Consider the following 13485-nt stretch of genomic DNA (forward strand, 5'->3'; position numbering starts at 1 on the left):
TGACTTTAGAGGGACTTGGGCATGAGTATCAATATGCAGTTTCCATTTTCCATATAACCTCATTGTTGGACCAATATACAAGTCATGAAAGACCAAACTCCAGTCAAAAACCCAAAGACAAGCATGCATTTCACAAACTTTATTAAAACCACAAAATTCATATGACCAGGTTAACTTGTCCACTAGAAACCACAGTTCGCCCACTAGAGATGGTCTTGACGTGCGTGTCTCTTCCTATAAGAGATATGGTAAAAGCATGACGCATTTGAGAATAACTTCTCAATTCCTGAAGTCAATCTACAGCACTCACTCACTTTTCCTAGCGCAGCTTTGCTCACAAGAGCCAGAAGAGGGATGGCACACCGCTGTACTGCAGTGGATGAAGATCTAACAGAGGGGGAAAGGGTTAAGACCTACAATTCACTATAAAGGGGATGATTAAGGGTTTGAGACAGACTGCAGAGCATACGGTTTCCTGCAGAGGAGCCAGTGATGATGGATCCACAAATGTAAACATCTTGACAACAAAGCGCTTGTAGTGGGTTGGGAACTGAAGACCAGATGATCCGGTCACTGGAACCAATGTGGTCAGGTAACGGTCATCCTGGTAAGGGCATCTGAAGAGCAAAGAGTCAGTCAGAAATGCCTTACAGCACACTAGATGGATAAAGACTGACATTACTCACCCATCAACCAGAAGGTCCCACTGGGGTAGACTGAGTGGACTGGGGGTTGATGTTGCCCAGCAGTGTCCCAGTATCAGGACAATGTTAGGGTCGGTCCTCTCCAAAATGCGCACCTCAACATACACAGGCTCCCGCAGGACTTTTGTGACTGGATAATCAGCATCTCTGTAGTAGGATGTGTACGCCTCGTCCCCTGAGGAAGAACACTGGTGTTAAACCAGAAACTGCTGCAACCTGGAGTTTTAGAAAGGCTTTAGGCATACTTGGGACAGACACTCACCTTCTGCACAGCCTTTGGTGACACACTGACCATTTGCCAGTCTAAGCTCCACCCTGAGGGGTCCAGGAGCAGCTACTGGTGGAGGTGGAGGAATGGTGTTGACCTCCACAACCAGAGCTTCCACAGAAGTACCAGAGTACCTACACTGGAAGAGAAGCCTGGACAACAAACAGTGAGCTTGTGGCATTTGTCATGGATTAAGAAGTGCTGAAGCACACATCACTTACTCAAAATGACTGTCCCGTGTGATGGAGCCAAGTGGTCCGATCCCCACTTCATATGAGGAGGTCATCCTGTTCTCATACACCACATATCCACTGTCCTCCTGCAAACAGTAACACTATTGGCATCCAGTCCATTTTAAGCCACGCAGAACAAAACCACAAGCAGCTACTCACCATCATGCTCGTGCCACATGCAGTGACGGGGAACTGGTATATAGCAAAGGAAGGTGTGGATCCCACAGGACTGCAAGGTGGATCGTTTCCACCCAAGAGACGGACTGAATCCAGGCTCAATCGAGGCAGAGTAACATCTCTAGCCACCACTACCACAAACTGACCATCTCTTATACACTGGACAGTCACTGGAACAAGGAACAAGAGCAGATTAATGCTGAGGATCAGGTTAACATGAACACCTTTACATTGACTCACTCTTACCTGCCTTCCCATAGTAACACTGCTGTCCGTTAAAGCAGCAGTTGATAGCGTCACACTCAGCACCACTGATACCAGGTGGTCCACATTGGATCTGCTCATAATCAGCTACAGCACATTTGTCAATGGGCTCTGCCTGTGCCACTGGCTGCTTAGGCTGAAACTGCTGAGAAAACTGCTGACTAGCTTGTTGAGCTGGTTGTTGAAACTGTTGGCTAGCTTGTTGACTAGCTTGAACTGCCTGTTGAAACCGTTGGCTAGCTTGTTGTTGATTAGCTTGTTGAACTGCCTGTTGAAACTGTTGGCTAGCTTGAACTGCCTGTTGAAACCGCTGAGGAGACTGCTGACTAGCTTGAGCTGGTTGTAACCGTTGGCTAGCTTGCTGTTGATTAGCTTGTTGAACTGCCTGTTGAAACCGTTGGCTAGCTTGTTGTTGAACTGCCTGTTGAAACTGCTGACTAGCTTGAGCTGGTTGTAACCGTTGGCTAGCTTGCTGTTGATTAGCTTGTTGAACTGCCTGTTGAAACCGTTGGCTAGCTTGTTGTTGAACTGCCTGTTGAAACTGCTGACTAGCTTGAGCTGGTTGTAACCGTTGGCTAGCTTGCTGTTGATTAGCTTGTTGAACTGCCTGTTGAAACCGCTGGCTAGCTTGCTGTTGACTAGCTTGTTGAACTGCCTGTTGAAACTGTCGACTAACTTGTTGTTGAGCTGGTTGTTGAAACCGCTGGTCAGTTTGCTGGAACATCAGAGCTTGAGGATTCTGGGGCAGATTACTCAACTGTGGAACAGCATGACAGAAAGCACAAAACCACACACAAAGTGCTAAAGACTGAACAACACACCAACTTCCTGCCATTGTTCAACAGCTAGTTACACTGTTGAGATGCTGCCCTTTGGTCTTTTTCTACTCTACAGATTTTGGCTCATTAACAATAATCCCTCCCACTTCATTAATTGTCATGTTTCTCCAGACTTGCATGAGTGGGAGTTTATGAAACTGAATGATTCTATTGGTTCTTAAGATTCAATTGTCCTTTTTTCCACCCTTATTGGACAAACATAAATATGGCCACATATGCTCAAGCCCTGTTTACACCTGGGCCCGGTTTTTCAAAAGTAATCCACTAGGATTTTGGATAACGGATTGGATCAAATCTTGAAAATGTGTTTTTCAAAAGAAAAAATGGATTACATAATCGGATTAGATCACGTAATCCAATCTTGGTTTTGATCCGGATCAAACCTTTAGTTTGGGTTTTTCAGAACTTTTTTGTAGGATTTGCATCACTTTGATCCAAAAAAACAGGATTATCCTGATCCCAACAGGGGGTAGGATTTCAAGGTGGATTCCAGGAGGAAAATGTAGTAAAACTTTAAAACTAATCAAAAAATACAACATTTTTATCATGTAATATACATACACATTTTTATCTTGCACTTGATTAGTTTAACTGTTAAAGAAATTGAATGCAGACATTAGTCTATATATTTAGCCTTTCGGTAACCTACTCTAAAGTAAAAAGAAATTTTGGTGCCATAAAACAATCCCTAAACAGCTGTAAATATCCAACAAAAATATATTTAATTCAAAACCCATATTCTTTCTATCAACATGTCCCTTTAGGGCCTCCGTAGAGCACTGCTAATCCAGATTTGGTGATCCTGAAAAGTTCCTATCCGGATCAGATTGATCCAATCTGATGTTGCTTTAAAAAACTGGCTCCAAAAGTAAGCTGGATTACGTGATCACAGACCGCAAAAAAAGGATTACTAAATCCGGATCAATTTTATCCGGATTAAACCTTTTGAAAAACCGGGCCCTGGTACTAAAGGGATAGTTCACCCAAAAATGAAAATTATCCCATGATTTACTCACCCTCAAGCCATAGGTGTATACAGGCACGTGCACACATAGACAAAAAAGGGGCTTGAGCACCTGCCCTTTTTCTTCCTCGAGAGAAAGTACCCTTTTTCTGGGGTGCTTTTTTTTTTTTTTTTTAATAAATGAATATATATTCCTGTTTGCGCAGAGCTTCCCTGTCAAACAAATATATTTACTGAATTAAATAAATAAATAAATAAATACTATATCAGGTCGGCTTTGTCGAGTTCCGATGCCCTCACTCCACGACACGCCATTCATGCCCGCACGCCACGCCCCACCTCACCTTGAGTTTGCTGCTGGCTGAAAACTTGTGACAACTATTCCCACGAAAATGCAACTGCTGTCTGGCGATGAGAAGCGAAAAAGAAAAAAGCCCTAGATGGATCCATCCCGTGCATTTCTTTCAGGTAGGCTAGCCTATGTTCACAAACCTGAAAGTTTTGGCTATTTAAGGGTTATTTATACATTTAACGCTGCATTAATAGTTTGACCACCATCAACACATCTGCCTGATTTGATACTAATGAAATTTATGTCACATTATAATTTCAATTATTTTATTGTGCTATGCATTGCGTTTTGAACCATGGTAAAGATATCGGTTGGGCTGTCAATATCAGAAGATGAGCATCATGGACGCACATCCATGTACCACATTATTAAACGGTTTTCTAAGGATGCATGGTTTATTAAAACTATTTTAAAATCATAATACAGCATTACATAATGCTATTCTTAAATCAAAGCTTACACAGGATAATACGTCAATAAAAGTTTGAACCCTCGCTCTGTCTTTGCATGTTTGATGTCCACATATTCTTGTTGAAGAAATTACAGTGGCTGTAGCATTTCTATCACAAAGAAGTGGCCGAATATTATTATTTAACTAATAATATATTTTTAATCATGGTGGCTTTGATCGTGAATTTGATCGTGCTGTGCTGTGTAACAACAAAAATCAGCAGGCTTTTGGCGCTCTCTGCAGGTATTTGTTATAATATATAATGTATTAACAGTTAAGGAAAAAAAATGTTGATGTGTTTAAATATGCAGATTAGCTTGTTTTGGTTAATTTAGAAGAAATCTACAGATGCAAACAGATGGAGGGTAGTAGGCTTAAAACAAACTCCATGTAAATGTGTAGGGTTAGGGTTAAAAATTCTTTCCATTAGAGTAAAAGACATGGAAGCAAAAATGGACCACAATCTTAAAATTGTACACTTCATGAAAGAAGTATTCCAATAATATAAAAAAATTGGTGCAGTCATTTATTTTAAATATATATAGCTACTTGAAAATAGTTGCTGTTGACTTCTCTTGTGATAAACCTAGTGAATACTAAAGAAGACCATGGTCTCTGTGTGAACTAATTATTTTGTAGAAATCTGTGGAGTATAAAACAATTGTGTGAGTGTAAGGGAAGTCAAAGTTGTCTTAATATATTTAAGGGTTCATTATTTTTTAAATAAATAATTATGAGAAGTGCCCTTTTTTCCACTTGAGCCCCTGCCCCCCAAAATGTCTGTGCACATCCCTGGGTGTATATGACCATCTTTTAGACCACAAAATCAGTGATATTAAATATCCTGGCTCTTCCAAGCTTTATAATGGTACTGTAGCATCTGGACCAATCAGGCACACACCATTATTCAATATATTTAATGAATTACCTATGAACTCACTTTATCAAAGTTCTGTGAACCCATCCCCCTAAAACTGCAACCAGCATCCCAAATGTAGCTAGCACACAGGCAGAACTAGGTGTCCTGTTACAGATATATAGTATTTTTATGATCAGAAAGAATGCTGTGGAGACTAGTGACTCATTCTTTCTGAGAGGGACAAATAAACTCCCTTAATCTTATGTATTCTCTATATAACCACTTGGGAAATGTATACACATGTATCCAATTTTCCCATCTCATGAATTTCCTTGTATAAGCTTTATTCTATGTATTAATTCTTTCTAAACTGAAATCACACTGGTAGCATGTTTGGTATCTACGGACTCCAACTTTCGTTTCCTATTTGGAAATTTATGTTACATGTTACTAACTCTGTGACACATTAGTATTAGTATTATTTTCTCATTCATCCAATCCAGTGTCTTATGCTAATATCTTGCTACAGAACAAAGACTCGTAAAACTTCCCTCCGAGGGGGCAACTCTTTATTGGCTCAGACACCTTAAGAGGGTGTGACATCTTCACCCCTTATATTCACTGATCACAAGATCAAATCTCTCTTTCTCCTCTTCTTTTTTACTGAAAAATGCTGACGTCAAGATGATGCTTTAAGAAGCTAGAAGCTTCTAAGGAACCCCAAGCTTGTGCCAGGCCTCAGCCTAGATCTTCCATTCACCAAAGATCCTCTGAATCCAACTGGTTCTCTTTCATCAAGACAATATCAGCAAAGATTCAATGGGAGCCTCCACAAATTGCATCAGGACAGTTTTAATTCAACTTGGAGAGACATGCAAGTATCAAACTTAGTCTCATTATCGGAAACATTGAGTATCCTTACCCCTTTTAAAGAAGGGCCTGTTAAAACTAAACTGATGGTTTGCTCAAGGCTGTTGATCTGCTGAATGTCAAACAATGCTGTAACTTCTTGCTTTCCTGTACTCTGCTTTAGCTCTCTCTCTCTCTCTCTCTCTCTTGGTGAACTGTATGCATATATGTGTGTGAATGTTAGTTTAAGTGTTTAGTCTAGTTAATAAAGTCTTGTTCATGTCACATGTAAAGCTGTCTGTGTTTTGCGCTCATATGCTGGAGTCCCTATTCATGTCGATCCTGACTACAGGCTTTTAGTAGTACTGTACAATAAGATTGTTATTTCCCATAACCTGGAAATGAACATTTCTTAGAATTAATAAACAATTAACACGGTGTGTTCATTGGACAACGGGTTAATTGATTGTAATATTAATTTTATTACATTAAGTTAATTTTATTAACTGATCCAAATATTAATTATAACTAGTAATTATACATATTTTGAGCTAATTTGCTACAGTACTCAACCGTGCTCCTGATTTTGAAGTCAAGTCAAGTCAAGTCAAATTTATTTATATAGCGCTTTTTACAATTGGTAATTGTTTCAAAGCAGCTTTACATATTAGAAGCACAGAAAAAAGAGAAGTGGTTAAAAAATAAGCTGTACAAGCAAGCGTGGTAATATGTAACATATACAAGATGGTGCTACATTAAGCCAATGTCGGCTGACTCTCAGAGGTGGAAAAAAAACCCTAGGAGAAAACCCCAGCGTGCTAGCACTGGGAAAAAAGTCCTAGGAGGGAAAAAACTCCTTGGAAGATATATATAATATATGTAAATGGATATGGAGATCAGAATCTGAATTATACATTTTTATTATAGAGATTAAAAATAGATTATATATAAATATATGTAAGCGGATACGGAGATTAAAAATCTGAATTATAGATGCAGCCAGAACTGGATCTGTAGGCCCATTGTCTCCTGGGCTACGTTGTAGTCAGGTCCAGACACAGGTTCTCCATCTGATCTGGATACGGCCTGGATCCAGCACCCGGCAAACCTCAGGATAAGCAGAGAGACTGATATTAGCGTAGATGCCATTCTTATTCTGATGTACAGGTATATCTAGTGTTATAGGAAATGTTCTCGGTTCCGGCCGACCTAATTATTGCAGCGTAACAATCCTTTAACGGATTTGAAAAATGTTAATGTATTGATAATGTGTTATGTGTATGCAAGAGCAAAGAGATGTGTTTTTAGTCTAGATTCAAACTGACAGAGTGTGTCTGCTTCCAATGCTAGGAAGATTGTTCCAGAGTTTAGGTGCTAAATAGGAAAAGGATCTGCCGCCTTCAGTTGATTTTGATATTCTGGGTATTATCAACTGGCCTGAATTCTGAGATCGCAATAGACGTGAATGACTATAATGCACCAAGAGCTCACTTAGATACTGGGGAGCTAAACCATTTAGAGCTTTATAAGTAAGTAGCAAGATTTTAAAATCTATACGATGTTTAATAGGGAGCCAATGTAATGTTGACAGAACTGGGCTAATATGGTCATACTTTGTGGTTCTAGTAAGAACTCTAGCTGCCGCATTTTTGACCAACTGTAGTCTGTTTAAAAGCCGAGCAGAACAACCACCCAGTAGAGCGTTACAGTAATCTAGTCTTGAGGTCATGAATGCATGAACCAACTGTTCCGCATTTGTCATTGAGAGCATATGTCGTAATTTAGATATATTTTTTAGATGGAAGAAAGCGGTTTTACAGATACTAGAAACATGACTTTCAAATGAAAGATTGGTATCAAAGAGCACATCCAGGTTCCTAACTGAGGACGAAGATTTAATGGAGCACCCGTCAAGTGTTAGAGAGTATTCAAGGTTTTTTTGTGAAGAAGTTTTTGGTCCAAAGATTAGGATATCAGTTTGTTCTGAATTTAATAATACGAAATTTCTTGTCATCCAGTTTTTAATGTCAGCTATGCATTCTGTTAGTTTTGTGAATTTGTAGGTTTCGTCAGCGCGCGAGGAAATATGGAGCTGAGTATCGTCAGCGTAGCAGTGAAAACTAACACCATGCTTCCTAATTATCTCTCCTAAGGACAGCATGTACAGAGTGAAAAGCAACAGTCCTAGTACTGAGCCTTGTGGTACTCCATATTGAACTTGTGATCGATACGACATCTCTTCATTAACTACTACAGACTGATAACGGTCAGATAAGTAAGATTTGAACCATGCCAAAGCAATTCCACTAATGCCAATATAGTTTTCAAGTCTTTTTAAAAGAATGTTGTGATCGATAGTGTCAAAAGCAGCACTGAGATCTAATAACACTAATAGAGAAATACAGCCACGATCGGATGATAAGAGTAGATCGTTTGTAACTCTAACGAGAGCAGTCTCAGTACTATGGTATGGTCTAAATCCTGACTGGAAATCCTCACAGATATTATTTCTTTCTAAAAAGGAGTACAGTTGTGCTGAAACTGCCTTTTCTAGTATCTTTGACAGAAAAGGTAGATTCGAGATTGGCCTGTAATTTACTAAATCTCTCGGATCTAGTTGAGGTTTTTTAATAAGAGGTTTAATAATAGCCTGCTTAAAAGTTTTTGGCACATATCCTAGTGTTAAAGATGAATTAATTATATCAAGAAGTGGACCTACGACCTCTGGAAGCATTTCTTTCAGTAGTTTAGTCGGCATTGGGTCTAACATACATGTTGATTTTGATGATTTGATAAGTAGATAATTCTTCCTCTCCTATAGCGGCGAATGATTCTAGTTTTACCTCCAAAAAAGCACATCCATAAGAGATATCCACACAACTCCATGGGGTTAATAAAGGCCTTCTGAAGCAAATCTATGTGTTTTTGTAAGAAACATCCATATTTAAATCTAAAATAACTGGTTTCCGGCAGATGGCCTACACCAAAAGAGTAATCTCTGACCGGACGCAAAATGCAATGACAAACAAGTACAGAGGAGAGCAAAACAAAACATTTTATAGAGCACTCCCACCAAACATGCATTCCTGTAGACTAAACATGTAATATGTATGCCTTCACCATTTTCACAGATGTGTTTGTAGTTTACACAAATTTTCAGAAAGTTGCACTTTGAAACCAGTTTTCCAAAATTCATTTTTAGGCCCCAGTGTAAATGACCAAAATGCTTAAATTCAGTTTAGTTGGAACCGGTGTTGTGTAAACAGTCTGTTTATATAGTCCATTCATGACTGAATCAACTTTAGTACCAGGTGTAAACAGAGCCCCAGGTAGCATCCTAGGAGGGAAACTGCAAGTTTACATAAGAAATTCTCATGAGATAAAAAGGACAATTAGTGTTGTACTTGCATTATTGGGGGGGCCCACAAGTGAACATTGACTTTAGAGGGACTTGGGCATGAGTATCAATATGCAGTTTCCATTTTCCATATAACCTCATTGTTGGACCAATATACAAGTCATGAAAGACCAAACTCCAGTCAAAAACCCAAAGACAAGCATGCATTTCACAAACTTTATTAAAACCACAAAATTCATATGACCAGGTTAACTTGTCCACTAGAAACCACAGTTCGCCCACTAGAGATGGTCTTGACGTGCGTGTCTCTTCCTATAAGAGATATGGTAAAAGCATGACGCATTTGAGAATAACTTCTCAATTCCTGAAGTCAATCTACAGCACTCACTCACTTTTCCTAGCGCAGCTTTGCTCACAAGAGCCAGAAGAGGGATGGCACACCGCTGTACTGCAGTGGATGAAGATCTAACAGAGGGGGAAAGGGTTAAGACCTACAATTCACTATAAAGGGGATGATTAAGGGTTTGAGACAGACTGCAGAGCATACGGTTTCCTGCAGAGGAGCCAGTGATGATGGATCCACAAATGTAAACATCTTGACAACAAAGCGCTTGTAGTGGGTTGGGAACTGAAGACCAGATGATCCGGTCACTGGAACCAATGTGGTCAGGTAACGGTCATCCTGGTAAGGGCATCTGAAGAGCAAAGAGTCAGTCAGAAATGCCTTACAGCACACTAGATGGATAAAGACTGACATTACTCACCCATCAACCAGAAGGTCCCACTGGGGTAGACTGAGTGGACTGGGGGTTGATGTTGCCCAGCAGTGTCCCAGTATCAGGACAATGTTAGGGTCGGTCCTCTCCAAAATGCGCACCTCAACATACACAGGCTCCCGCAGGACTTTTGTGACTGGATAATCAGCATCTCTGTAGTAGGATGTGTACGCCTCGTCCCCTGAGGAAGAACACTGGTGTTAAACCAGAAACTGCTGCAACCTGGAGTTTTAGAAAGGCTTTAGGCATACTTGGGACAGACACTCACCTTCTGCACAGCCTTTGGTGACACACTGACCATTTGCCAGTCTAAGCTCCACCCTGAGGGGTCCAGGAGCAGCTACTGGTGGAGGTGGAGGAATGGTGTTGACCTCCACAACCAGAGCTTCCACAGAAGTACCAGAGTACCTACACTGGAAGAGAAGCCTGGACAACAAACAGTGAGCTTGTGGCATTTGTCATGGATTAAGAAGTGCTGAAGCACACATCACTTACTCAAAATGACTGTCCCGTGTGATGGAGCCAAGTGGTCCGATCCCCACTTCATATGAGGAGGTCATCCTGTTCTCATACACCACATATCCACTGTCCTCCTGCAAACAGTAACACTATTGGCATCCAGTCCATTTTAAGCCACGCAGAACAAAACCACAAGCAGCTACTCACCATCATGCTCGTGCCACATGCAGTGACGGGGAACTGGTATATAGCAAAGGAAGGTGTGGATCCCACAGGACTGCAAGGTGGATCGTTTCCACCCAAGAGACGGACTGAATCCAGGCTCAATCGAGGCAGAGTAACATCTCTAGCCACCACTACCACAAACTGACCATCTCTTATACACTGGACAGTCACTGGAACAAGGAACAAGAGCAGATTAATGCTGAGGATCAGGTTAACATGAACACCTTTACATTGACTCACTCTTACCTGCCTTCCCATAGTAACACTGCTGTCCGTTAAAGCAGCAGTTGATAGCGTCACACTCAGCACCACTGATACCAGGTGGTCCACATTGGATCTGCTCATAATCAGCTACAGCACATTTGTCAATGGGCTCTGCCTGTGCCACTGGCTGCTTAGGCTGAAACTGCTGAGAAAACTGCTGACTAGCTTGTTGAGCTGGTTGTTGAAACTGTTGGCTAGCTTGTTGACTAGCTTGAACTGCCTGTTGAAACCGTTGGCTAGCTTGTTGTTGATTAGCTTGTTGAACTGCCTGTTGAAACTGTTGGCTAGCTTGAACTGCCTGTTGAAACCGCTGAGGAGACTGCTGACTAGCTTGAGCTGGTTGTAACCGTTGGCTAGCTTGCTGTTGATTAGCTTGTTGAACTGCCTGTTGAAACCGTTGGCTAGCTTGTTGTTGAACTGCCTGTTGAAACTGCTGACTAGCTTGAGCTGGTTGTAACCGTTGGCTAGCTTGCTGTTGATTAGCTTGTTGAACTGCCTGTTGAAACCGTTGGCTAGCTTGTTGTTGAACTGCCTGTTGAAACTGCTGACTAGCTTGAGCTGGTTGTAACCGTTGGCTAGCTTGCTGTTGATTAGCTTGTTGAACTGCCTGTTGAAACCGCTGGCTAGCTTGCTGTTGACTAGCTTGTTGAACTGCCTGTTGAAACTGTCGACTAACTTGTTGTTGAGCTGGTTGTTGAAACCGCTGGTCAGTTTGCTGGAACATCAGAGCTTGAGGATTCTGGGGCAGATTACTCAACTGTGGAACAGCATGACAGAAAGCACAAAACCACACACAAAGTGCTAAAGACTGAACAACACACCAACTTCCTGCCATTGTTCAACAGCTAGTTACACTGTTGAGATGCTGCCCTTTGGTCTTTTTCTACTCTACAGATTTTGGCTCATTAACAATAATCCCTCCCACTTCATTAATTGTCATGTTTCTCCAGACTTGCATGAGTGGGAGTTTATGAAACTGAATGATTCTATTGGTTCTTAAGATTCAATTGTCCTTTTTTCCACCCTTATTGGACAAACATAAATATGGCCACATATGCTCAAGCCCTGTTTACACCTGGGCCCGGTTTTTCAAAAGTAATCCACTAGGATTTTGGATAACGGATTGGATCAAATCTTGAAAATGTGTTTTTCAAAAGAAAAAATGGATTACATAATCGGATTAGATCACGTAATCCAATCTTGGTTTTGATCCGGATCAAACCTTTAGTTTGGGTTTTTCAGAACTTTTTTGTAGGATTTGCATCACTTTGATCCAAAAAAACAGGATTATCCTGATCCCAACAGGGGGTAGGATTTCAAGGTGGATTCCAGGAGGAAAATGTAGTAAAACTTTAAAACTAATCAAAAAATACAACATTTTTATCATGTAATATACATACACATTTTTATCTTGCACTTGATTAGTTTAACTGTTAAAGAAATTGAATGCAGACATTAGTCTATATATTTAGCCTTTCGGTAACCTACTCTAAAGTAAAAAGAAATTTTGGTGCCATAAAACAATCCCTAAACAGCTGTAAATATCCAACAAAAATATATTTAATTCAAAACCCATATTCTTTCTATCAACATGTCCCTTTAGGGCCTCCGTAGAGCACTGCTAATCCAGATTTGGTGATCCTGAAAAGTTCCTATCCGGATCAGATTGATCCAATCTGATGTTGCTTTAAAAAACTGGCTCCAAAAGTAAGCTGGATTACGTGATCACAGACCGCAAAAAAAGGATTACTAAATCCGGATCAATTTTATCCGGATTAAACCTTTTGAAAAACCGGGCCCTGGTACTAAAGGGATAGTTCACCCAAAAATGAAAATTATCCCATGATTTACTCACCCTCAAGCCATAGGTGTATACAGGCACGTGCACACATAGACAAAAAAGGGGCTTGAGCACCTGCCCTTTTTCTTCCTCGAGAGAAAGTACCCTTTTTCTGGGGTGCTTTTTTTTTTTTTTTTTAATAAATGAATATATATTCCTGTTTGCGCAGAGCTTCCCTGTCAAACAAATATATTTACTGAATTAAATAAATAAATAAATAAATACTATATCAGGTCGGCTTTGTCGAGTTCCGATGCCCTCACTCCACGACACGCCATTCATGCCCGCACGCCACGCCCCACCTCACCTTGAGTTTGCTGCTGGCTGAAAACTTGTGACAACTATTCCCACGAAAATGCAACTGCTGTCTGGCGATGAGAAGCGAAAAAGAAAAAAGCCCTAGATGGATCCATCCCGTGCATTTCTTTCAGGTAGGCTAGCCTATGTTCACAAACCTGAAAGTTTTGGCTATTTAAGGGTTATTTATACATTTAACGCTGCATTAATAGTTTGACCACCATCAACACATCTGCCTGATTTGATACTAATGAAATTTATGTCACATTATAATTTCAATTATTTTATTGTGCTATGCATTGCGTT

At 40.5% G+C, this 13485-nt stretch overlaps 2 protein-coding genes across 4 annotated transcripts; both read right to left on the reverse strand.

The window, feature by feature from the left end:
- Nucleotides 1–291: 291 nt before the first annotated feature.
- On the reverse strand, nucleotides 292–2483 carry LOC137029716 (zona pellucida sperm-binding protein 4-like). Of its 2 annotated transcripts, XM_067399376.1 has the most exons (8): nucleotides 1915–2483; nucleotides 1629–1866; nucleotides 1365–1552; nucleotides 1194–1291; nucleotides 967–1124; nucleotides 687–879; nucleotides 470–617; nucleotides 292–387 (listed from the first exon to the last, which is right to left on the reverse strand). In XM_067399376.1, exons 1-8 carry the CDS (start codon nucleotides 2479–2481, stop codon nucleotides 307–309), a joined length of 1671 nt encoding a protein of 556 aa, XP_067255477.1. In that variant the 5' UTR covers nucleotides 2482–2483; the 3' UTR covers nucleotides 292–306. The 2 variants fall into 2 exon arrangements, with proteins under 2 accessions (XP_067255477.1, XP_067255476.1); XM_067399375.1 differs by having other exon boundaries at nucleotides 1629–2483.
- A 7204-nt stretch (nucleotides 2484–9687) lies between these two features.
- Nucleotides 9688–11879, reverse strand: LOC137029717 (zona pellucida sperm-binding protein 4-like). 2 transcript variants are annotated; one of them, XM_067399378.1, is made up of 8 exons: nucleotides 11311–11879; nucleotides 11025–11262; nucleotides 10761–10948; nucleotides 10590–10687; nucleotides 10363–10520; nucleotides 10083–10275; nucleotides 9866–10013; nucleotides 9688–9783 (listed from the first exon to the last, which is right to left on the reverse strand). In XM_067399378.1, the coding sequence occupies exons 1-8, from the start codon at nucleotides 11875–11877 to the stop codon at nucleotides 9703–9705; spliced, it is 1671 nt and encodes a 556-aa protein (XP_067255479.1). In that variant the 5' UTR covers nucleotides 11878–11879; the 3' UTR covers nucleotides 9688–9702. The 2 variants fall into 2 exon arrangements, with proteins under 2 accessions (XP_067255479.1, XP_067255478.1); XM_067399377.1 differs by having other exon boundaries at nucleotides 11025–11879.
- Nucleotides 11880–13485: the final 1606 nt, after the last annotated feature.

This window comes from Chanodichthys erythropterus, chromosome 10 (genome assembly GCF_024489055.1).
Source record: "Chanodichthys erythropterus isolate Z2021 chromosome 10, ASM2448905v1, whole genome shotgun sequence".
Lineage (NCBI taxonomy): Eukaryota > Metazoa > Chordata > Actinopteri > Cypriniformes > Xenocyprididae > Chanodichthys > Chanodichthys erythropterus.